This window comes from Bufo bufo, chromosome 2 (assembly GCF_905171765.1).
Source record: "Bufo bufo chromosome 2, aBufBuf1.1, whole genome shotgun sequence".
Classification (NCBI taxonomy): Eukaryota; Metazoa; Chordata; class Amphibia; order Anura; family Bufonidae; genus Bufo; species Bufo bufo.
This window is the reverse complement of record NC_053390.1, coordinates 533757692-533782695: the sequence shown is the minus strand read 5'-3', so window position 1 is coordinate 533782695 and position 25004 is coordinate 533757692. Positions and strand designations below refer to the sequence as shown.

The following is a 25004-nucleotide window of genomic DNA, read 5'->3' as shown; positions in this document are numbered from 1 at the left end:
ACACGAAAAAAAATAATACGTTTGTGTGCATGATCCCTTATGCATATGGAATAAGATTTAATACAGCAAAAGTAACAAAGTTTGTTGAGATTTGTAGATGTAGGTTCTGGTTACATCTCTGTACTAGTTAACATTCATAATGGAAGCCACAAACCTTATTGCAGATTCTCCCAAAAGTAACCTGACAGACCTCATTGATGTATAATGGGGTCCACTGGGGCTCCCATCATGTTGATGTCAACAGCAGCGCTGCATACTGTAGAAATCTTGCCATCAAAAGTGATGGAACTGCCGGCAGAGACTCCGGATAGCAGAATAAACATATAGTCTTAAAGTTTTTTTTTAGGCTCCTGATATTGATAACCTTTAGGATAGGTCATCAATGTCCAAATCAGTAGGGGCCTGACACCCCGCACGGTCGTACCTCCAGCACTAGCTCTTGGATGGAGCAGGAAGCAGGAAGCAGAAAGCTCTGTTCTAAGTATAGTGGTTGTGCCGGGTCACTACAGCTCATCTCTCACTGAAGTGAATGGGAGCTGAGCTGCCGGCACTCGATATGACCACTACACTTTGAACAGAGCTGTGCTTCCTTTTCCATTCAGAGGCTGCAGAGCTGATTGCTGTGGGGTTTTGGGTCCCCATTTATCAGATATTGATAACGGGATAAGTCATCAATATCAGGAGCATGGAAAACCCCTTTAACCACAGCATGTGAATTTTTTTCATTATGCTAAAATTTAGGCTACTTTCACACTTGCGGCAGTGTGATCCGGCAAGCAGTTCTGTCGTCTGAACTGCCTTCCGGATCCACCGATCTGGATGTGACTGAAAGCATTTGTGAGACGGATCCAGATGCGGATCCATCTCACAAATGCATTGCAAGAACGGATTTGTCTCTCCGCTTGTCATGCGGATAGACCGATCCGTCTTGTATTTTTTTTTTCACAGTTTTCCCGGTCTGTGCATGTGCAGACCGGAAGGACGGAGCCGTCCTTGAGGTGTTTCTTATTGCCGGATCCGGCACTAATACATGTCAATTCCGGCAACTGATCAGGCATTTTGGACGGAGATAATACCGTAGCATGCTGCGGTTTTATCTTTTGCCTGATCAGTCAAAAAGACTGAACTGATGCATCCTGAACGGATTACTCTCCATTCAGAATGCATGGGGATATGACGGATCAGTTCTTTTCCTGTATAGAGCCCCTAGGAGGGAACTCAGTGCCGGAAAAGAAAAACGCTAGTGTGAAAGTACCCTTATTGCTATTTATTATTTTATAAGCTCATACCAAGGTCAAAGTTGTTGGAGTTGAGAAGAAACTCGGGCAGGTAGAAAAATTCCGGAATTAGTTCCTTCACATCTGCCATGTTGTGTTTGGATGCAGAGTACCAGGCCTCACGTACACTGTGGAACATTCGATCTGCCAGGTCAAAGTGTCCACCCTACAATGGGGAAAATGGATGGGTGTAATATTTACTATCAATATTTGTATTTCAAACTTATTTCCATTGATATATAGATTGCATAGAGAGAGTTAAGACAGATCAATAAAAGATGTAGATAGATTAGATATAGAGATATTGTTTTGATAAACTAAGTCATTATGTAAACAGTAAATACATACCTGAAGCCTGAGGAAGATCTGAGTAAATGGCTCCATTCGGACTAGATACGATGCCACAATCATAGCGGAGGAATAATGTGTCCCGTAGTGATAAGCTGGTGTCTCTCCTACATAAAACGCATAGTGAAAATGATAAATATTGAGGGTTTACAATGATGTAGACAACTAATAAACCTGCTTCAGTATCGGAGGCTGAAAAGCAGAAAAAAATAAATAAAAAAATAAAAAATTATAATTGTTCCTACAGCAGTTGTTTTCACTGAGGCAAGTGCCATTGGTGTATCTGCTTAGTGTGATAGTGAAAGAGGTTGTGCCATATACTAATAATTACTTTAAAGTGTATTTTTTATCAATTACTCTAGCTCCTGTTCCTCCCGATTTTTTCAGATTTACCCCATTTGCCGTTTTCTCTTACCCCCCATGCTTGAATCCGACTTCCTGATTTGTCATGTGTCTGCTATCCCATTATACCTTAGGGCAGTGAGAGGTCTCCTGACATCAGCAGGACATGTGACACTAACCCCACCCCTTGTTCTTACCAATGACGCTTCCTACGTCCTACATTACAAGGCTCCACTACAGGATGTAACCTACAGCAACTGAATATCAGAACAGATTTGCCCTAGAGTGTAATAGTAGGCTAATAACTTTAGAATGAGGCAGTTTTGATAAATGGTGGTATCTGGGGAAAGCGATATAACAGCGATATCTGTTGGGTGGTATACATTTATATTAGTGGCACAACCCCTTACCACAGTGTTCGAACAGAACTGACTGCATGCTCAGGTCATCTTTGGCATTATCTGAAATATGGTATTACAAAAACTCACCATTGGGATCTTCCCAATCTTTGTAACGCTTCTTATACTGTGCCAGTCTGTCGTCAGTTTGTGCTCCCATAGGCTTGGCGAGGTTTCTAAAAGTCTTAGGATTTATCAAGTCCAGCTCCTTCAATAGAATATAAGAAGTACATGTTATTAAATGGCATCCATAACAGATACATTACGTTTTCCTAAAATGTTTAAAGGGGTTTTATTATCTGGGATATTAGTGGAATATCGCTAGGATATGCCACCAATGTCAGATAGTTGCGGGTCCTACTTCTGGGACCCACACCTATCTCCAGAACGGGAGAGGGAGAGGGAGAGGGAGAGGGAGAGGGAGAGGGAGAGAAAGAGAGAGAGAAAGAGAGAGAGAAAGAGAAAGAGAAAGAGAAAGAGAGAGAGACGCACATTTTCAGCAGTTCCAAAGAAATGAATGGAGGGCGGACATGCATGCGTGGTGCGCGCTCACTCACTTTGGGGGCTCTGATCTACAGATAAGTGTGGGTCCCAGAGGTGGGACCCTCACCTATCTGACATTGATGGCATATACCAGGATGAGTAGGTGCACATTATTAACAGGTCTATCCCAGCTTGCAGAGTGCCGCCATAAGATTGTGGGAGAACAATAGATTTATTTAATGGTTGTCCAGCTTAAAATTTAAAGTTATGCAGAAAAGTAATGCAATATTTAATTTTAATACTCCTCTGCTTAGAATTTGTTACAATTTTATCCAGTCTAGACAATCCTCTGAAAGCTAAGTACCTCAGCAACACAAATCTCATCTGTCTGGATAGTTTGCTACAATTGTATTAGTGTAGTAAGGCTACTTTCACACTAGCGTTTTTGCTGGATCCGGCAGGGTTCAGCAAAAACGCTTCAGTTACTGATAATACTGATACTGATAATCCGTTATGAACGGATCCGGTTGTATTATCTTTAACATTGCCAAGACGGATCCGTCATGAACTCCATTGAAAACCAATAGGGGACGGATCCGTTTTCTATTGTGCATTGTGGGTCATGATGGATCCGTCTTGCTCCGCATCCCAGGACGGAAAGCACACCGCAGCATGCTGTGGTTCGCTCTCCGGTATGAGAACTGAACGGAATACATTTTGGAGCATTCCGTTCTGTTCATTGACAATGAATGGGGACAAAGCGGAAGCGTTTTTTTCTGGTATTGAGACCACGGAACTCAATACCGGAAAATATTAATGCTAGTGTGAAAGTAGCCTTAAATGGGTTTTAAAAATCAAAAATAACACTGCACTTTGTGATCATATGCTATAAAGCAGGCATGCTCAACCTGCGGCCTTCCAGCTGTTGCAAAACTACAACTCCCAACATACCCGAACAGCCTACAGCAGTGCATTGTGGGAGTTGTAGTTTTACAACAGCTGGAGGGCCGCAGGTTGAGCATGCCTGCTATAAAGCAAAGTGAGTACCTTGATGCATGTTTCCATCAAGCTGAGCTTTCCTCATTCTTCCTGGTTGTGGGCTTGTCAGTTGTGATGCAAGCAGCTCTTCTCAGCATCCACCCACTGCACCTCCTAGCAGCGATGATCCACACCCACTACCTCTCATTCTTCCCCACCCATTACACCAACTCGGTCACTTTGCAGTGCAGCTAATACACTCTGCTCTTACACTGCTTGCGCAGAGATCCACTCTTGCACATGTGCGGCAGTAAATGAGCACAGGGGCAGGCAATAAACGTGTGGTCGGTTATGAGGACGGCTTCATTGTAAATTGGATGTAGCCATCACATGCACAATGAACGGCATGTGGTCTCGGCACATAACGGAACTGCATGTACTTAGCTACCTCCAGCAGTCCCATAAAACCGAAGGGAAGTTGCTAGTGCGCATGAATGACTGCCGCTCCTTTCAGACAGGGGAACACATGGTCCACATTCTCAAAAGGTGGGGCCCCCACCAATCAGACACTTATCCCATATAGCATGGATAAGGGATAACTGTTTGTCATGAGAAAACCCCCATAAGTCCAGAAGCGGCACAAAGATTAACCCTATAGTTCTAAAAAATTGAACACTATGGTGTTGTCGATTGTAGCAGCAATAAGAGCTGCCATATAAACTATTGCATTCCATGTGACATATCCATCACATAATGGACACCAACACTACCGACTGGGTTCTGTCACATCGTCTGTCACTTTGACAGGAAGAAAAGCGCTTCATGCTGCACTAATCTTCCCATTAAAGGGGCTGTGCAATGTGATGATATTAATGACCTATCCTCAGGATAGGTCATTAATAGTAGATTGGTAAGCGTCCAACTCACGGCACCTCTGCCGATCATCTGTTTGAAGAGGTTGCAGGTGGCTCGTGCACGCGCTACATCCACTCGAGTGTTTAATTGCACGCTGTATAGCATGTAGCTGCAGTGTAGGTTAATTATAGCTTCCTCTCCCATTCACTTAAATGGGACAAGCAATTGTAATTACACTATGCCGCCATGATGAGTTAGACAGCGTGTGGTTAAACCACGAAGAGGACGCTGCGCTCGCACGGGTCGCCACAGTCTTTTCAAATAGCTGATCGTCGGCAGGGAGTTGGATCCCTGACAATTTGATATTGATGACCTATCCTGAGCAAACCCCTTTAAAGGGAACCTGTCACCACAAAATGCAGTGCCATCTGCAGGCAGCATGTTATAGAGCAGGAGGAGCTGAGCAGATTGCTATATAGTATTATAGGAAATGATTCAGTAAAACTTGTAATTTATACATTTATATCTTTGCTTTTTCCACCTCCTTTGAATACCTATTGGTACAGGAGGGAGGGGTTATCAATGATTGACAGCTATACACATTTATACACACAATGCTATCAATCCGTGATGACATCTCCAGTATGTACCTATAGCTGTTCACAGGAAATGGAAAAAGCAAAGATATAAATGTATAAATTATAGGTTTTACATCAATCCTCTCAGCTCGTCCTGCTCTATAACATGCTGCTTTCAGATTGCACTGCATTTTCTGGTGACAGCTCCTCTCTAAATTTGACATAACCTGCAACAGAGCCTCTAAGGCTGATGTGAACAGAGCCTAACCTGACACACACACTAAGAACAGTTCAGAAGGGGAGATTTACGATTAGACCCATATCATCAGTTTTAGAAAGGTTTGTGAGCCCCAATTACCTCAGAGTCAAAATCTGCCAGGATCCATGGGAAGACGGGGTACTGCATGAGATCATTGTATGAGCGGCCGGCCAGGGTGTTCAAGTGCATCAGATACTGGAAATTGCTGATTTCTCCTCTCTGAATAGACACAAGAGAAGAGGATTAGACATACACCAGAGAGGAAGACATTCAATCTCGCTGATTTTATGGAGCTTATCTCTACAGTGTTGCTGTGGTGAAATGAGGTACAAATAACATGCCAGCCAGGAGCACAGATTTAAGGGTCATGCCGGGCAATGGTTTGTATAAACTCAATAACAGCCCCACAGAGTACATGGGGGTAACTTGTCAAACTAGCGCAAAGGAATTGGTTGCCCCTAGCAACCAATCAGATTCCTCCTTTCATTTTCCCAAAGGAGCTGTCCAAAGTGAAATCGGATTAGTTGCCATGGGTAACTAAACCAGTTTTGCTTTGTGCCAGTTTAATAATTTCCTCTCTATGTCTTTATTTCTCAAGAAAATAATATACAATACAAAAGATCTGCAGCCAGCATCAGTGACCTGTACCGGATTAGGGTGGATAATGCGGAAAGACTACAGGAAAGTACGGTGATAACAAAAGATAGAAAATGAGAGAGGGCACTATCCAAATATGCAATCTCCATGGCGGGTCCTTCTAGGCCTCACCAAGCTTACTGAGGGGTAAGGTTACTGGGGCATCCATTATATGGGTTATATATGGTCATTTCATTTCATGGTTCACTACATATACAGTATGATACAATATTATATGTTGGTATGTCACTTTAGACCATTTCATTCCACAACGGCACGTGTCCATACTATACTGTATTATAGAGCTGTATGTACTCAGTACAGTACCGTATTCTACAGGTAAAGCAAAGCTCCTATGGTATAAAACCTCCGTAATACAGCATGGAACATGTCATATATGAAATTGGAGGTACATTATGGGCCCCTAGATTCCTATGGGGTGCCGTATTGCAGATTATTACAGGGATCTGCTATAGAGCTGTGTGCATGTAGTTAGGTATACCATGTCGTGCCTCATCTTGTAAGATGCTGGATTGTTAAGTAGTGCTGGACAATTAAATGCCAGATTATAGGCATACTACTAAAATATGCCTTCTTCCTTACCTCCCATCTTTGAGTAACAGACTTTTCTCCAACCAAAGTGCTTAGAAGTCCAGACCTAAAAATGATTTAAAAAAATATGAGCTATATAGATATGAGATAGATAGATCTATATGAGATAGATAGATCTATATGAGATAGATAGATCTATATGAGATAGATAGATCTATATGAGATAGATAGATCTATATGAGATAGATAGATCTATATGAGATAGATAGATCTATATGAGATAGATAGATCTATACGAGATAGATAGATCTATATGAGATAGATAGATCTATATGAGATAGATAGATCTATATGAGATAGATAGATCTATATGAGATAGATAGATCTATATGAGATAGATAGATCTATATGAGATAGACAGATCTATATGAGATAGACAGATCTATATGAGATAGACAGATCTATATGAGATAGACAGATCTATATGAGATAGACAGATCTATATGAGATAGACAGATCTATATGAGATAGACAGATCTATATGAGATAGACAGATCTATATGAGATAGATAGATCTATATGAGATAGATAGATCTATATGAGATAGACAGATCTATATGAGATAGATAGATCTATATGAGATAGATAGATCTATATGAGATAGACATTAGATAGAGAGATAGAAATATATGAGATCGATATGAGACAGATATATACCGGTAGATATATATGAGATATAGAGATAGACAGATATTAGATACAGATACAGAGATGGATAGATAGGCAGCATTGAGATAGATAGGAGATGGATAGATATGTAGATAGATAGGAGATAGATAGATAAATATATATATATTCTAGATATATAGACAGATAGTAGTTGCTGCATAAAATTCATTCTTTAGATTATCAGGAATTCCCATGAATATTTGGTAAAAATAAACAGGAGATGTCTCTTTCTGTTACATACAGACAGCCAAGGTGGGTTCTGAAGTTACATAGCGTGTGTTCAGTCATCTGATTACAATGAAGTTCTACCTTTTATTTACAATGAACCTATTTCCCAGATGTCCCAGTTCACCAGTGTCAACAAGCCACCATTGACGGATCTGTAATTCTTATGATAGGTCATGATGTACCCTTGATGTATTCTGTGAGCCTGGGTCCCCCTGCAGCCAGGATTCTAACACATGAATTAATTCACATAAATGAGAGAATCCCCAGTAAAAATGAAAAAAAAAAAAAGGACACTATTTCAGTATCTGCAGGTCGCTGTGATCTATCCATTCAGTTAATGACCACAGGAAGTACAGCCTATTGGTTGTAACTTTTGAATGATGGCAAACTATCACTTAACTTACTTATTTAGTAGGAAAATGAGAGTTGGACGACATTTTCTGAGAAGTTAAGTTGAAGTGATAATCAAAATGGCTGCACAAATATTAGCTGCAGCAACTGAACAGAACTATTGGTATCGCAGTAAGAAACAAAATGCCGTACACTCAGATTTACCACTATATGGCCATTTTTCATTGATGGGTGAAAGAGTTCTTTAACTATGGTTTGCTGCTTTTCTATAGCAGCAGCACCGTCCCCATAGACAGGGAAATGAATCCTGTCGCCCCTGATGGCTGTAGTAGCGATTAGAGAGATTAACAAACTAGAATAGGTTTCTTATGTGTTATTTCTGCTCATTATTAATAGATGTTTGCATCTCCAGTAATTTCCAGTGATGAATAACACAACTCACGTTTGTCCCATTGGTTTTCTCCCTGACAATATAAGTACTTGCTTCCAAAGATAATTGCGGCAAACTAAGTGCTAGATGATTATAGTGACAGGCAAAGGACGACGTCTCCATGTTTTCTATGTGAAGCTTTATAAAACCGTTTCTCTCATATTGTGTCCTCAGTGTACAATAGGGAACATGAAGCACATGTTCAACTTCCATCTACACCTTGAAGGCTATTTTCTTAAAACTGGTATACTTAAAAGTTTAATAGTGGCTATCATAATACGTTAAGGGAAAAAAAAAATTCAAGGTAAATTATGGTTCTGTTCACATCTGCATCACGGCCGTTCAGGATCCATTATACAACGGATACCAGCTCATAACTGCATTCTCAAATATGACAACTGCTGACAGAGGCTCCAAATGGGCAGTCTGATGTAGAGGTAAAAAGAGTCTAAAACTTAGTTTTAAAACAACTTATTAAAAATAAAGTTGTTGCCTAGAGCAACAAAAGCAACTAATCAGATTCATGCTTTCAATTCCTGAAATGTTTACTATGACCTATCCTCGGGATAGGTAAAGAAAAAAAAAAAAAGGTTCTGCATCGGCGCAAAGTCACTAGTGGAAGCGGTCTTAATAGATAGATTCTTCTTGTTTTAATAAGAAACAACGCGTTTCGGGGATTAGAGGCTCCCCTTCATCAGGTTTCACCCTGGGTGAAACCTGATGAAGGGGAGCCTCTAATCCCCGAAACGCGTTGTTTCTTATTAAAACAAGAAGAATCTATCTATTAAGACCGCTTCCACTAGTGACTTTGCGCCGATGCAGAACCTTTTTTTTCTTCTTTACCTACGAATTCCTTTTGGGGGACTGGACATCCCAGCCAAGAGATCATAAAATCTGCGGCTGCAATCCTGGTTTAAAGGTCTTATTTCTACTAAGTCTACAGTAGCGTTGTGCCTGCCGGAGCACAACCCTATAAGGTGAGTTTGGATATTTCTCACTCTGACATTCTTATCCGGTCGAACATACTACCCTATTGTGCGCTCAGTTTTTTTCTCTGTTTCCCTGCTTCCGAGGGAAATTTAGATTTGTCCGTGATCTACACTATCCTCGGGATAGGACATCAGTATCAGATTGGGGAGGATCCAACCCCTGGGACTGCTGCCGATCAGCTGTTTGAGAAGGCACTGACACTTGCAGAAGCGCGTCGGCGGCCTTCTCCAGCTTTGCCTAATCCATGTGACATCACGTTCATCTGTCATGTGGCCTAGGCGCAGCTCAGCCCCAATGAAGTGAATGGGGCTGAGCTGTGATACCAAGCACATCCGCTGTATAATGGACGGCTCTGTGCTTGGTGAGCTCCGGCGCTACTGGGAGCACCGCTGCCTTCTCAAACAGCTGATTAGCGGGGGTCCCGCGTGTTGGAACCCCGCCGATCAGATACTGATGACCTATCCACAGGATGGGTCATCAGTAAAAAACTCTTGGAAAAACTCTTTAATAAAGTTCCCCCTTCTACTAGATTACTACGCACTTTGTAATGTAATAACAGGTAGCATTATAATATAGCCAATGATGCTTCATCTGTAATACACATTAAGGTAGAATACTGAATTTCTATAAAAATATATACATTACCCTTGCTCCACACTGGTATTAGGACGCTGCCCTGAAACGGACTCTGAGCTGTCTGTCAAAGAGGGTACAACTGCCAAGAACCTGCAAGGTGAGGAAAGAAGTTACCAGATTACCTTTTCAACACCCTTACTTTAAGGCATTCATTGTTATTGTGTTAATAATGGCCGTATATTGCGTTTTACCTCTAAATTTCTAAATTGAAGGGCTCATTCTACATAAGTTTGTGGCAGCTCCAGCCAACGGTGATGGGGTCTGATAAATTAGATTTTTTAACGTTTAGAGCTACGACAAAGCACCCGCATTTTTGAGACCCTTCAAAACGATCAATTATTAAAATACCAGAGAATAATATAACACTTATTATTTTCTGTCATTTTCATTGTAGACTCACCTCTGGTAAACTTTGTTCCGAACTCCCTTTTGAAAAGCCAGCAAATAGTTGCGTCCATCTGCGGAGAAGACTTCAACTGCAATTGGCTACAAAGAGAAAAAACCCTGATGTTAAAATAACTCTGTATTAAGCTGCACACAAAAGTGCTAGGCCTCATTCACACAGTCAGTGTTTGATCAGTGATTTCCGTCAGTAATTGTGAAGCCTGTGTAGCCTCCAGTCCTGGTTTTGGCTCCCAATCTCTGATGGAAATCACTGATCAAACACTGACTGTGTTAATGAGAGAGTCCTCAACAAGGGTATATACAGTACATCATGGAGTTCCTCCAGCCTAGCCTAATCTAGACATACAGTAAACCAAGCCTGCTCAGACTGGCCTACCAGAGCACCAGAAGATCCTCTGGTGGGTTCAGGTTCTGACACAATAATGGGCTTCTTGGAGAAGACAATCCCATTTGGTGCTGAACTTGGAGACTTGCTCTACTTCGCAAGATGTGAGATGTGCTTAATTTATTAAAAAGGCTTCAGTGCAGAGGGTAGTCACAAGCCATTATCACAGCCATATGGGTCCCATACATATATTATAGTGGCACAACGGGCAAGTGATGTTGGGTGGCGCTCAGCATTCGCAGTACATGGTAATCCAAATAACAACAGAAACAAGGTTGAGGCATATGCAACGATGAAAACATCAGGCACTATATCATATTCAATTAAAAGGAAGGCCTGATGAAGTGCAGGTAGTGCGAAATGACCATTATCTGACTGTACACTGGAGAGATCATCTGTTTTTATCAATATTTTAATTTATTAAGTGTAAGCCTCTCAATAAATTAGGCACATCCCTGGCCCAGTTTAAGCCATAGTAAATCTTCCAAACCAGGCATGCTCAACCTGCGGCCCTCCAGCTGTTGCAAAACTACAACTCTGAGCATGCCCAAACAGCCTACAGCTATCAGCCTACAGCAGGGCATTGTGGGAGTTGTAGTTTTACAACAGCTGGAGGGCCGCAGGTTGAGCAGGCCTGTTCCAAACCGTGGGACCCCATACCCCCTTCCTGCTTAGGCCACACCAACATACCAGAAAGTTCAGCATAAAAGCACAAGTCACACATTTTTGCACAAAAATAGCTCGTGCCATAATTTTAATCACAAAAATGGTCCAAAGCACTTCACCAAGGGAAGTACAATGGTACACTCCTCACCATACTAACAAACCACTATAAAAATTGCAGTGCAAAAACACCAGAATCATTAAAAATATAATTTTATTAAATACAATGTTAAAAAATAATCAATTATATGACATAATAGAAGGGGACAACAGCCGCACAACACTTCTGTAGCTCACTCAAAATCAAGGTACAAAAGGGATATATAGGCCGATCCGTAAACTGAATGGAATCAGAGCATACCCCCATCTATCTAAATAGAGCTGACAGCACTTACTAGTTTACTGGGTGCTCATCTGATGCCGCACAAATAAGCGGCCAAACTCATGCCCAATATCCTGCATAAATAATCAAATTCCAATATATGGTACACATACCTAATTAGAAAATAGCGGCTACAGAGGTGGTGGCGCTCCTCGACGCGAGTAATCGCTTCCTCAGGATTAGTGTTGATCACGAATATTTGAATTGCGAATTTTAATCGCGAATAACAGCACTTCGAGAATTTGTGAATATTTAGAATATCCCAAAATATATTCGTAATCGCGAATATTAAATTTTTTTTAAAATACCAGTTCATGCAAATTTTTGTGCGAAAATGTTTATGCGAATTTTCGCAATCAAGAAAATAATGCCTGGAGATCATGAATTTGCGAATTCTCGAATATATGACGAATATTCGCCCAAATATTCGCGAAATATCGCGAATTCGAATATTGCCCCTGCCGCTCATCACTACTCAGGAGGAGTGGTTAACAGGGGGATGTGATTGCTTAAAAACTAAGTCCATACCAATAGAAAGGGTGAGTTGGAATCATGTGGTAGACGTTGCATTGTGTCATCACGCAAGCGGCGCATGACCAGAACTGAACCGCCACGTCATGATGCTTCCGCCCTCACCCCGAGGCAGACGTAGGAGAGGGCAATCAATGCGTACACACATAGATCGCCTCCGTCATAGCCAATTGGGAGAAGGGCGGAAACAGACGGGCGGGCAGAGGGGTCATGCGCACGGACGACTGCATGTTTTTGTAATCAATACAGACTCCAGGTCAAATTTCATATAAAAAAAGAGCTCTTTAACATTGTTGACAACTATGGTATTAGCAGGAGAGCATGAGAAAATGGATGTCAACCTATAATTAAAATGGTGACAATAAATTAATATATCACAATCAGTTACTAAAACTGAATGAAAGTGCATCTTGCTCACCCTCAACACTAATATCAGTGGATACATCAATATCAAAGCCGATTCTCAAAATCATAGTGTCAGTTACCAATTTCAATTAATCCGGTATAAAGTGCTAAATGGATCCTAACCCTAAAGTATCACAATCCATAATATACGTGCATTGTGTACATGATAAATAAAGTGCATGTTGCAACAAAAATTGACAATAAAGTGCTTGAATAAATAAATAATAAAGTATTATACAAATGAATATTGTGCCATCATTTGCAACTTTTTGATGTGGCTTCGGCATGGTGCTGAATCTCCATAAAGAGACCAGTTCTGTATGGAGACTTACTGGAAGTACTCGATGGTATGAAGACTTATTGGCAATGTTCCATGGGAGATACCTCTTTGCGTATTCATCTCCCATGGAACATTGCCAATAAGTCTTCATACCATCGAGTACTTCCAGTAAGTCTCCATACAGAACTGGTCTCTTTATGGAGATTCAGCACCCTGCCTAAGCTGCATTCAAGGCATTGCACTCAGCCAGCCAGAATCCTACACCATATTGATGAGGGGCAAGCACCCCGAAACAGCTGTCTATGGATGGATATTTGGCTTGGCTATATTCCCTTGTCCAAACCCAATGGCTGTTGAAAAGTCGGAACTTGATTCATAGGGAGATACCTCTTTGCATATGTGTTTCCCGTGCAGCATTGCCAATAAGTCTCCGTAATATGGTGTACTTCCAGGGAGTCTCCATACAGGGCTGGTCTCTTTAAGGAGATTCAGCACCATGCCTAACTGGCATTTAAGGCATCACACCCAGCCAGCATTAGTGGCACATCCCCATTGAACTACTTTGTCTGAAAATGTTGAGGAGTGGTGGCATGGACCAGTGGCACGTGGGTGGCTGATTTAGAATTTTACTATGAACTCTATAGTCTCCTCCACGGTTTCTTTTTTACATGTAATTTTTGTGAATGTAGAGGTAGACACAATTTAATGAGAGGCATTATATATTTCCAGGAGATACACATCTGTTTTATACTATAAATTGCACATTAAGGAGCAGCCCATAGATGTGCAGTGCCAATGTAAAAACAGTAAGAAAAACCCTAAATATTTATCAGGCACATAACCATGTGCAGGCTGCCTCAAAGACTGGACAGCCGGTCACCGACAGCTAATACCCAATCACATATGTATTTATGGGTGCGCAAAATATGTGCAGCTGTCAGCTACATGTCAGCATACAGTACAGAACACTGCCATATGCACACCAACAAAGCCAAGTCTTGTCATTTGAGCCTGCGTATATTTTCATCAGCCAGCGGTTAATCATTTAAAATGCCTATATTACCAATAGTAAACCAAAACGATGCAAGCTTCCATTCATATTCACTGTCTGAATGAACATTCCGATATTCACCTCCGGATCCCCATTCACTATAATGGGATCTGGACGCTTTCCGCCATATATGCTGGCTTTCGTCCAGAAAATGCGGTGTGTGTAGTATTTTTTGTCCAGCCAGAAGCTGGCATATGTATATGCTGGATACAGTGACCGGAACAGAGTACAGAAGTTCACAACCTAGATGTGAACCCAGCCTAAATTTCTAATAATATAAAATAGGGAAATCTAAAAATCATATACGGTAGGTTATTATTCTTCTTGTTGGTGACCATGCATCGCTTTGTAGTCATGACTCCCTAAATGAAAGCTTATCATACATCAGCAATGACATGGATTAGATACACATCTGCATCCATTAGAAGACTTGAGAGGTCTACCTGTAATAGATATCTTCGTTTATGAACCTCTTTGATGTCTTCATAGGCAAAGATGCTGCAAGTTCTTTTCAGCTGGCTGGGGCCCTGTCTTGCTCCTCGAGGAATGATTGGCTCATGCATGCTAAAATAAGAATGTCCATTATTAGGAAAGCAATGAAAATGCATATCATATAACTCATGTTATGTAAGCATCGAGCCACCTTGGAATGATGGCGGACCCCTGTAAACTTTCACATTTGCAGAGAATAAAAATGTATCTGTAGCAAAAGTATCCATTGGCCCCCATTCAACGAAAGAGGCCAAAAAATGTCTTTTTGGCCTCTGCGGGGAAGCATACTTCAAAATGCAAGGTGAAAGTAGCCTCAGATATTGAGAGAGCCACTTACTTCACTGGTAGAGTTTCAATATCCCGAATTTCCCTGTTGGCTGTCAGTGTAAATCCATCAACAACATAGAAGTGTTCTTTGCCGAACAACAGGAGCCCTTCACCAGTATCCAGGCCCTGAACCCTTGCACAGCGGTACATATGCTGAATCTGAAATAAATGTGTCAGAAACGGTAAGTAAATCAATCGAAATGACATTAAAATATTGCAAACGATATCTGAGAATAAACAAGAAATGAATTTTTCTCAAACTGGTACATTATTCCACCAACAGGTGGCGCCATTGTATTCATAATTAGAAAGTGTTGAAAAAAAATGCATAGAGGGGAATTCATCAAGCCTGCCACTTCAGGGCTCTGGCTTCAAAAAGTTGTAAAAAAAAATAGAGGCTTACTAAAATATTTTGCATTTTTTTTTACACCACTCCAGTTTGGGAAAGTGTGTAAGTTAATTAACTTCACTCCAGATTCATTTTATTTATTTTTTAAGTCGCAAACTCACTCCAGTAATAGTGAAATATAGTGAAAAAAAAAACCTGGAGAAATCAATCCAAAACTGACTTCTAATATAACCCTCATGATTCAAGATAAAATTGCCCCCATAATCTTGCAACTAAAAAAAAAAAAAAAAAAAAAAGGAAGAGAAATACGAAATTAAATATTTGTTAATGTTAAAGCATCTTAGGCTATGTTCGCATCAGAGCTATGACCTCTTTTTATAATGGAAGCCACAGCGCTGTGCCAAATCAGCCTCATGACAGACACAGACAATGCCCGATGGATCTACTGACTTAGGCCAGTTTCAGACGAGCGTGTTCACTGTATGCTCTGTGTGGGAGAGTGAATTCCCATAGTAAACTCTGCTCCTTGGACCGGACCTCATGACATTATAATGATTTATAATGCTGTGTGTCTCTGTCCAACCTCAACTGCAATGATTTGTACTGATGGAATTATGTGAAAACAGATCTTTACAGCTGAGGACAGGCAGAGAGACACAGAATTATAAATCATTACAATGCCATGCGTTTTAGTTAAAGAAGCAGAGTTCACTACAGGAATTCACACTCCCACATGGAGCATGTTTTAGCTGGCCTTACAATGGGGCTGCTGAGGTATCCATTGCTTTAACAGGATCAAAAATAACACTGCATCTTTCCCATCTAAAGTTACAGAAATGCACAAAGCATGTAGACACGTAGAAAAGTATATAAATGCTTACAATATAAAACTAAAATATTCTGTACCACCACTGCCCTACATCATCATTACCAGCTACAAACACACCAATAAAAACTTCTCTATTCATGAATTTCTCACCTAAATTAGATTTACTTTCCACATTTCGAGCAGTGAGCAAAAGGACACCAGAGGAAAACATACAAGTACACCGTCATTCACACTACCTACCTTCTCTCCTTCCTCAAGGAGCCTCAGAAGGGTGGTGCTGTCCATCTTCTCCTCCTCATCCATGGAAGAGCCTTCACTCAACTGGTCTTGTAAAAGATCCTGGTTCTCATCTTCTCCACCATCAGGAGCAGATCTTGATCGTTTAAGAGGTGCTTTTACCAGGCCTGGAAGAATTACAATACTTTAAGTCTCTAATTAAGAACATAATCAAGAATGTACTAAAAGAAATATGCTAAGATATCCTATCAAGATAAGGTTACCCTTAGAAGTCCTACTAGGCTAAGGACACCTTTGACATGGGAAAAACGAGTGACATTTCTACAGATTTTATGCTAAAGCAGTTGGACTACGTTTCAGAACTTTCTCATGTGGACATGTCCATCCCAGTTATACTTGCTGGATGTGAGGTCTGTGTGTTGTGGATACTGCGGTCTTCCCTCTGTAAACTGCTTTGCTTATGATTTCCTCCATATCTGAACGCAGTGTGAACTACCCTCTGTGGATTCTCTTCCCATCTCCACACACATCTGCTATGTACAACAGAGAGAGCCGCTACAAACTGATGGATTATATGACATTCAGCAGCGCCACCAGCTAGGTAAGAAACTCAAACTCTGCAGGAGCAAACCGGCAGGAGATTTTTTTTATGTAGATTATTGAGAAAGTTGCTTAATTTTGCATTTAGAAGGCAAACCGAAAATGTAAAAATTTAAAGGTGTCCATAACGTTTAAATGTAAAGTTTTGCTGAATGTCACAGCCCTCCAATATCCTACTGACAACTGCAGAGATGTAGCACCAGACTAGAGCATTCTGGTCCCTCCATTGTGTCTAATTAGTGGGGCTCCTTGGGGGAAGACCTCCACGATATAAGAGACCATGGGCAATAGTTTTAGGTCTACCAGTCATGAAATATGCATAGAAGTACATCAGATCACTTCCTCTTTCTCCCTTCTATGCTGTCAGTCAGTTTCACGTATAATATCCGCATAGTAATAACCCTTCAGTGCCTGCTTGGATTACCATTTCTGTGTAATACCCCAGGCAAAGACCTGATGAGACGTGGAGTGTTATAGACTGTAATAGTAGTTACTAGTGCTTATGTTCTGCTACCTTTCACTTTGGCAATGGTGTCTTCTCCATGTTCTGGCTCATGTTGAGCTGCTTCCCCCTCCGAGCTGTCCTCCACTGTATCCTGAAACACCGCTGGGTTCCCTGGCATTAGGCGCATGTAATAATCTTTACTGTCATAGCTAATGGCACGACGATAACGAGCAGGTTTCTGTGGTGTACATAATGACAAAGAGAAAACATTTCCGTTAAAATATATACTGTTCCAACTACCATATCTCACTAATACTTATCTATGAGCACAAAGGATGACATAAAACTGCGCTGATAGTGTGCCGCATTTACACCATTTATTTTGTGCAACACATACCATTAGTGTAACTGTGCAACATAGTCCACCGTACAGTGCAGTACACCATACCTGAGCCATGACCTGTGTATTTGTGTACTTCATGACAGCATCTGTAGAACACATTTTGTGCCAAAACCAGATATCGATATTTTTTTTCAAAGGAAATCCATCAAGTAAGTGCAAATTTGGCTGAAGCCAAGATTTTAGCACTGAGGAATGTAGGACACGTGGTCCAGACTCCTTTGACAGCTGCTGGTTTCTATAGTAGAATACCCAGGCATGTTTGGCATGGCCGTATCAAATAAACCATACGCTCAGCCCCCTGGTATTCCCACAGGCACAAAGGGGTAGTGTGCAGAGAACAGACACACCACCACCGGCCTGGTAACCTGTAATACACCGGCTGCAGAGAGAGAGAGAGAGGCTCTAGACTGCTCAGAGTAGCAGTTAGCTCATGCATAAGCTGAGAAGAATCCCACATCCTTGAAAATGAACATATAACACAGGGCAACAACATCGTGGTCACTGCCAAAATCCATACTTAGACATTGCAACCTCACCTTATACTGTAATGGGATTTTACGTTATTACCTGGTTATAGCAGTAGTATGCCAACCAATGAAAATAAATTCCATTGGTCACTAACATTTATCGGGCATGGCGGCACATAAATACTGGGGCAGACTTGCAGTACTATTGAAAATGCATTTTTTTGCCACAATTTGTGCCAAAAATGTCGCAAATGCTTTGTAGTGGATAAAATGTTTTAGACACTTTTCCAACCTTTTAACACCTCGTCGGATGTGGGGGGGGGGGGGGGGGGGGGCATTTTTTTTATCATTGTATTTTACTAATTGTGAGATCAAATCACTTTTTTTTTTATTAAAAGTTTTCGTTGCCTAGCTGTGAGCATCTTATTTTGACTGAGCCATTATCTGCCGGCTATGTATATCCCTTATCTTTGAACTACTAACAGCTCATAAAACGAGATTTTTGTATAACTTACCAGTAAAATCTCTTTCTCGCTCTTCCTTGGGGGACACAGGAAACCTTGGGTATAGCTCATCTCCATAGGAGGCGTGACACTAAGTGAAAGACTGTTAAGCCCCTCCTCCAGCAGCTATACCCTCAGCCTGGAGCGAGCGACTACCAGTTATGTGCCCAAGTAGTTAAAACAAAGGCAAGGATCAACCAAATTAACACCAACAAGTCAAAACTCCCGTCAGGGCAACCAAAACAATGGGTGGGTGCTGTGTCCCCCAAGGAAGAGCGAGAAAGAGATTTTACTGGTAAGTTATACAAAAATCTCGTTTTCTCGCCCAATTCCTTGGGGGACACAGGAAACCTTGGGACGTTCAAAAGCAGTCCACAAATAGGGAGGGACCACAACCCAAGAAGAATTAAAGCACCATAGGCATTAAGGCACCACCGCCTGCAAGACCAGGCGGCCCAAAGCAGCATCCGCCGATGCATAAGTGTTCACCTTGTAGAACTTGGTAAAAGTGTGCAAAGAAGACCAGATGGCCGCCTTACACAATTGTTCAGCCGAAGCTCGATTTCGCTGAGCCCAGGAAGCCCCGACCGCTCTGGTAGAATGAGCGGTAACACCAAAGGGCGGTTCCCTGCCCTTAGCACGGTAAGCCTCAGCAATAGCCATCTTGATGAAGCGGGCAATAACCACTTTAGATGCTGCCAGCCCCCTGCGCGGACCCTCTGGAACCACAAATAGAGAATCCGAGCGCCGAAAGGGTCTAGTTACATCCAAGTAGATCCTCAGAGCCCTAACAACATCCAGACGGTGAAGATCCCGTTCCCGAGGATGAGACGGGGACGGGCACAGAGAAGGAAGGACAATATCTTCATTCAGGTGAAAAGCGGACACCACCTTCGGAAGGAAATCCGGAACCGGGCGGAGAACCACCTTGTCCTGGTGAAAAACCAAGAGGGGTTCTACGCAAGAAAGTGCCGCCAATTCAGACACACGCCGAAGAGACGTGATGGCAACGAGGAAAAAAACTTTGCAAGACAACAAGCGAAGGGAAACCCTGCGCAGAGGCTCGAAAGGAGAAGATTGGAGAGCCGTCAGCACAAAATTAAGATCCCAAGATGGAACGGGAGCGCGATACGGGGGAGCATAGTGAGCAACCCCCTGAAGAAAAGTCTTAACTGGACCGAGCGGAGCCAGAGGTCGCTGAAAAAGGATCGAAAGCGCTGAGATCTGACCCTTTAGGGTACTGAGACCCAAACCCAAGTCCAGACCAGACTGCAAGAAGGATAAAATCGTGGGGAGAGAAAACCGAAGGGGATGAACATCTAAGGTCTCGCAGAAATTCAAATAGGCCCGCCAGGTTCGGTAATAAATCCTGGACGATGCCGGTTTACGCGCACGAATCATGGTACGGACCACGTCAGCAGAAAACCCCCGCCGCGTTAGGACCGCGGTTTCAATAGCCACGCCGCTAAACGTAGCGACCCTAAATGCTGGTGGAAGATCGGCCCTTGAGAGAGGAGGTCTTCTCTTAGAGGCAGAGGCAAGGGGGCGTCTGCCAGGAGCAACATAAGGTCGGCGTACCAAGGACGACGAGGCCAATCCGGGGCTATTAGGATCGCAGGCGTGCCCTCCGCCGCGATCTTCCGAAGGACTCGTGGAAGAAGAGGCAGGGGCGGAAAAACGTAGAGGAGAGAGAACTCCGTCCAGGGAAGGACGAGCGCGTCCGCGCCGTAAGCGTCCGGATCCTTGGTTCTGGCCATGAAGGTGGGGAGCTTGTGGTTGAATCTGGAGGCCATGAGATCCACGTCCGGACGACCCCAACGGAGGCAAAGAGACTCGAAGACGTCGGGGTGCAGAGACCACTCGCCCGGGTCGATCGTCGTCCGGCTGAGGAAATCCGCCGCCCAATTGTCCACCCCCGGGATGTAAATGGCCGAAATGGCTGGAACATGAACTTCCGCCCAGCGAAGGATTAGAGACACCTCCCTCATTGCCGCCGCGCTGCGAGTGCCCCCTTGATGATTTATGTATGCCACAGCCGTGGCATTGTCCGATTGGACACGAACAGGGTGACCCTGAAGCAGCGAAGTCCAATGCCGGAGTGAGAGGAGAACCGCCCTCAGCTCCAGAACGTTGATCGGCAGTTTGGACTCCGATGGAGACCAAGTGCCTTGTACGGACCGAGGAGGAAACACCCCCCCCCCAACCCCGCAGACTGGCATCGGTGGTAATCACCAACCAAGTTATCGGTAGGAAGGACTTCCCTTGGAGAGGGGTCCGTAACCACCAGAGTAGAGAGGAGCGAACCTGGGGGGGAAGGGGAAAGTGCTGATCCAGACTTTCCTGGGACTTGTCCCATGCGGACAGAATGGCAGTCTGAAAGGTGCGGGAGTGATACTGCGCGTAGGGGATTGCTTCGAAACAGGACACCATCTGTCCCAAGACCCGCATGCTGAACCGGAAGGAAGGACGGCGGTGGTTCAGAAGGCTCCGAACCGACCGATGAAGGAGCTGGCGCTTCTCTGACGGAAGCCGAACCTCCGCTGCATCTGTATCCAGCAGCATCCCCAGAAAGATCAGTTGCCTGGATGGAACAAGAGCGGATTTGGGAAGATTGATAATCCAACCGAACCGGCATAAGGTTTGTAGCGAGAGGTCCACACTGGCAGATGTCAGTGACAGAGAGGGTGCCTTGATAAGGAGATCGTCCAAATATGGAAGAAGAAAAACTCCCCTGGAACGAAGTAAGGCGAGGACAGGGGCTAGGACCTTTGTGAAAACGCGAGGGGCCGTCGCCAGCCCGAAGGGGAGGGCAACGAACTGGTAGTGGTCGGACCCCACTGCAAAGCGCAGAAAGCACTGATGACACCGAGCGATTGGAATATGAAGGTAGGCGTCCTGGATGTCGATAGAGGCCTGGAACTCCCCTTTTTCCAGAGAGGCCACCACTGACCTGAGAGACTCCATCCGGAACCGCTGAAGACGAAGGAAACGGTTTAACCGTTTTAGATCCAGAATGGGACGAACAGAGCCTTCTTTTTTGGGGACCACAAAAAGGTTCGAATAGAACCCTTTGAATCTTTCCTCCATAGGAACCGGAGCGATGACCCCTTTGTCCAGAAGGGTACGAGTGGCAGTAAAGAAATCGGCCGCCCCTTGGGGATCCCGAGGAACCCGGGAGCGAAAGAACCGAACTGGGGGGAGGGACGCAAACTCGAGTTTGTACCCGGAAGACACCACCTCGAGAGCCCAGGCGTCGGAGACGTGCGCCTGCCAGAAGTCCCTGAACAGGAGGAGACGTCCCCCCACCCGGGTGGGTGGGGGCGCACCTTCAGGTAGGGTTCTGCTTGGTCGCGGGAGGGCGAGCAGGCTGTGACTTGCGCCAGGAGGGCTGGGTCCGAAAAAAAGTTTTTTTACGTCTGTCTTGGACAGGGTTAGAGGATGGACCTGAAGTGGTGCGAGGTGTGGGAGCCCTGCGGGAAGACCTGAAGCGAGAAAAGGTGGGACGGCCTCGAGTGGTGCTCCTAGTCCTGGATTGGGGAAGATGTGTACTCTTCCCTCCCGTGGCTTCAGAGATTATTTCATCCAAGCGGGTCCCGAACAATCGAGAACCAGTGAAGGGAAGGTCAGTAAGAGACCGCTTTGACGTGGCGTCCGCCGTCCAAACCTTTAACCAAAGCTCCCTTCTAGCCGAAACGGCCAGGGCAGATGAACGGGCTATGAGAGCCCCCGCATCCAGGGATGCCTCACAGACAAATTTCCCGGCTTGAACGATAAGTTGGGCCAGAGCCCGGAGGTCCTGAATAGGGACGTCGGATTCAAGCTCCTGATCCAGCTGAGACGCCCATTTTGAAACCGCTTTTCCAGCCCAAGCGGAGGCAAAGACCGGCCTGAGGGCGGAACCGGAGGCTGCAAAGATACCCTTTGTAATGGCCTCTATCCGGCGATCTTCAGTGGATTGTAAGGAGGAACCATCTGCAACGGGAATAGCCGTGCTTTTGGACAAACGGGCCACAGGGGGGTCGACTTTAGGTGGTGACGCCCAGTTTGTAATGCAATCCGCCGGGAATGGATAACAGATATCCAACTTCTTAGGCGGGGTAAAACGGGCATCAGGACGGGCCCAGGCCTTAGAAACCACCGACGAGAAGTCAGCGTGGAGGGGAAAAACCGCAGACGCCTGTTTTTGGCGAAAAAAGGAAACACTGGTCTTTTCAGAATTAGGAGGGTCATCGTGAATCTTAAAGGTATCACGATATTGTTAATAAGATGGCCCACGGCAGAAGCCAGCTTTGAAGGCAAGGCCGAGTCCATATCCCAATCAGAATCGGCTAGTTCCCCTTCAGAGGGCATATCCTGTAATGAGGAAGGACCCGACTGAGGGCGCACCCTTGGGGGTGATACCGAAGCATCCGAGGATGATAGGTGCTCCGCCCTGGACCGCTTCTGGGGTTGACGGGCTCTGGAGGTGTCGCCTGGAGAGAGAGACTCAGACGGGTCAGCTAAGGTAGCGGACCCGGAGGGCCCAGCAGGGGAATTATCCGGCTGCGGTAAGGGCAATGCATCTGCAAGGCGGCCCACAACATTAGTGAGACTGACCACAGCCTGGGAAAGGGATCTAGCCCAGTCAGGGGGATCCAAGAGGCCAGGGGGTGACACAGCAGATGGTGGACCCTGTAATGGGGCTTTGCAAGCCGAGCAATGCGGGTCAGGCTGCCCTTGAGGAAGGGGTGCCTTACATGCGGTGCAGGTATGATACCAAGGACCAGCAGGCACTGAGGGGTCAGACATGTTGGCTGGAAGTAATATACAAAAAACGTCCAGGCCAGAGGGCTGCAGTGCTAGAAGGGTCAACAGTCCTACCAGGTCACAGTGGGAGCAGACGGCACAGCAGCGGCAACAGCAGCGGTCCTCAGAGCCCTGAGGTAATCCGTCCTGAGAGCAGGCAGGCACGAAGAGGAGGCGGGGCTAGTGAGGAGCGGGAAGAAAGACGTCCGCCCCTTGACTGAAGCCTAACATGTACAGTGGAAACGGAACGAAGCTCCGCCCACCGATTAAACTTTTCGCGCGCGCGATTCAAATATTATATGCCGCCGAAAAACCCACAGAATAATGTCCCCCGTTCACCTCCATATAAGCGGAGGCGAACGCACGCCGGTGGCCGGACAAGAGCGTGTGCTTGTCAGAATGTCAGCCGGCAGTTGAACACAGCCGCAGTACACGTGCGCCTGCTATCCAGCAGCTGATAACGAAAGGCGGCCCACGGCCGCCGCACCTGAGGTAAACTGCGCTGTGACCCTCCCCCTCGAGCATTGCTCCGCTTTGCCCCTACACAAAGGAGCCGCAGGACTCACAGCTAAGAGAGCTGTAAATTGTAATCGACATGAAGGTCAGGCAGAGGGGACAGCAGGAACAGGCCCTAACGGGGGGGGGGGGGGGGGGGTAGGAACGGCTGCACAGCCACCTCACCATTCGACGTTTTCACCCTCTGTCCATCCAGCAGGGACGCCCCTTCAGCCACTGGCACCGAAGTGGCAGGAAGCTGGAGAGGGGCTTGCAGGTGGGCGACCCTTGTGCTGGCGGGATGCAGGGGAGCTGGGCTGCCCTGGTCCTCCTTTTCTTCTGTGGGGGAGGCAGCAGTGCGGATAACCGGCACTGGCGCAGCTCAACCCCGGGAAAACAGAGAGGTCTTTGCGACTCTGTTGTCCCTGTTGAAAAAAAGCAAAAAAATTGAAAAAAATAAAAAATAAAATCTTTAGCAAAGACAGCTCTGCAGTGCAGCGAGTGTCTTGCCTCCTTGACACTAAGCAAAAAACTGGTAGTCGCTCGCTCCAGGCTGAGGGTATAGCTGCTGGAGGAGGGGCTTAACAGTCTTTCACTTAGTGTCACGCCTCCTATGGAGATGAGCTATACCCAAGGTTTCCTGTGTCCCCCAAGGAATTGGGCGAGAAATACTTATTTAAGCCATTTTCTTATTAGTAAGGTGATAACTGAAGCAATAATGAGTGTTTGTGAGATCAGGAGATCAGAAATAAGGAACTGTCAGCTGAGCTGCCCTGATGAGAAACAGTATAAACACAGAGCCGGACACTAGAGAATCTCAAGGCTGTACAGAGAGAGGGGCTGAAAAGTTTGAATTAAGCCCAATTGAATTTTTTTTTACTCAAAAGGAGTACAATGCAA

General features: G+C 44.5%; 1 protein-coding gene across 6 annotated transcripts in view; it reads right to left on the bottom strand.

The window, feature by feature from the left end:
• Positions 1 to 25004, bottom strand: part of WDFY3 (WD repeat and FYVE domain containing 3) — a 278837-nt gene that overhangs the window by 20332 nt on the left and 233501 nt on the right. For all 6 annotated transcript variants that reach the window (XM_040417990.1, XM_040417994.1, XM_040417992.1 and 3 more), the window contains 11 exons: positions 17521 to 17689; positions 16410 to 16573; positions 15002 to 15150; positions 14616 to 14736; positions 10471 to 10556; positions 10080 to 10160; positions 6758 to 6812; positions 5618 to 5737; positions 2456 to 2573; positions 1626 to 1732; positions 1290 to 1443 (listed from right to left, as the gene is read on the bottom strand). In XM_040417990.1, the coding sequence (XP_040273924.1) occupies positions 1290 to 1443; positions 1626 to 1732; positions 2456 to 2573; positions 5618 to 5737; positions 6758 to 6812; positions 10080 to 10160; positions 10471 to 10556; positions 14616 to 14736; positions 15002 to 15150; positions 16410 to 16573; positions 17521 to 17689 (1324 nt within the window). The remainder of the gene's footprint in view (positions 1 to 1289; positions 1444 to 1625; positions 1733 to 2455; positions 2574 to 5617; positions 5738 to 6757; positions 6813 to 10079; positions 10161 to 10470; positions 10557 to 14615; positions 14737 to 15001; positions 15151 to 16409; positions 16574 to 17520; positions 17690 to 25004) is intronic.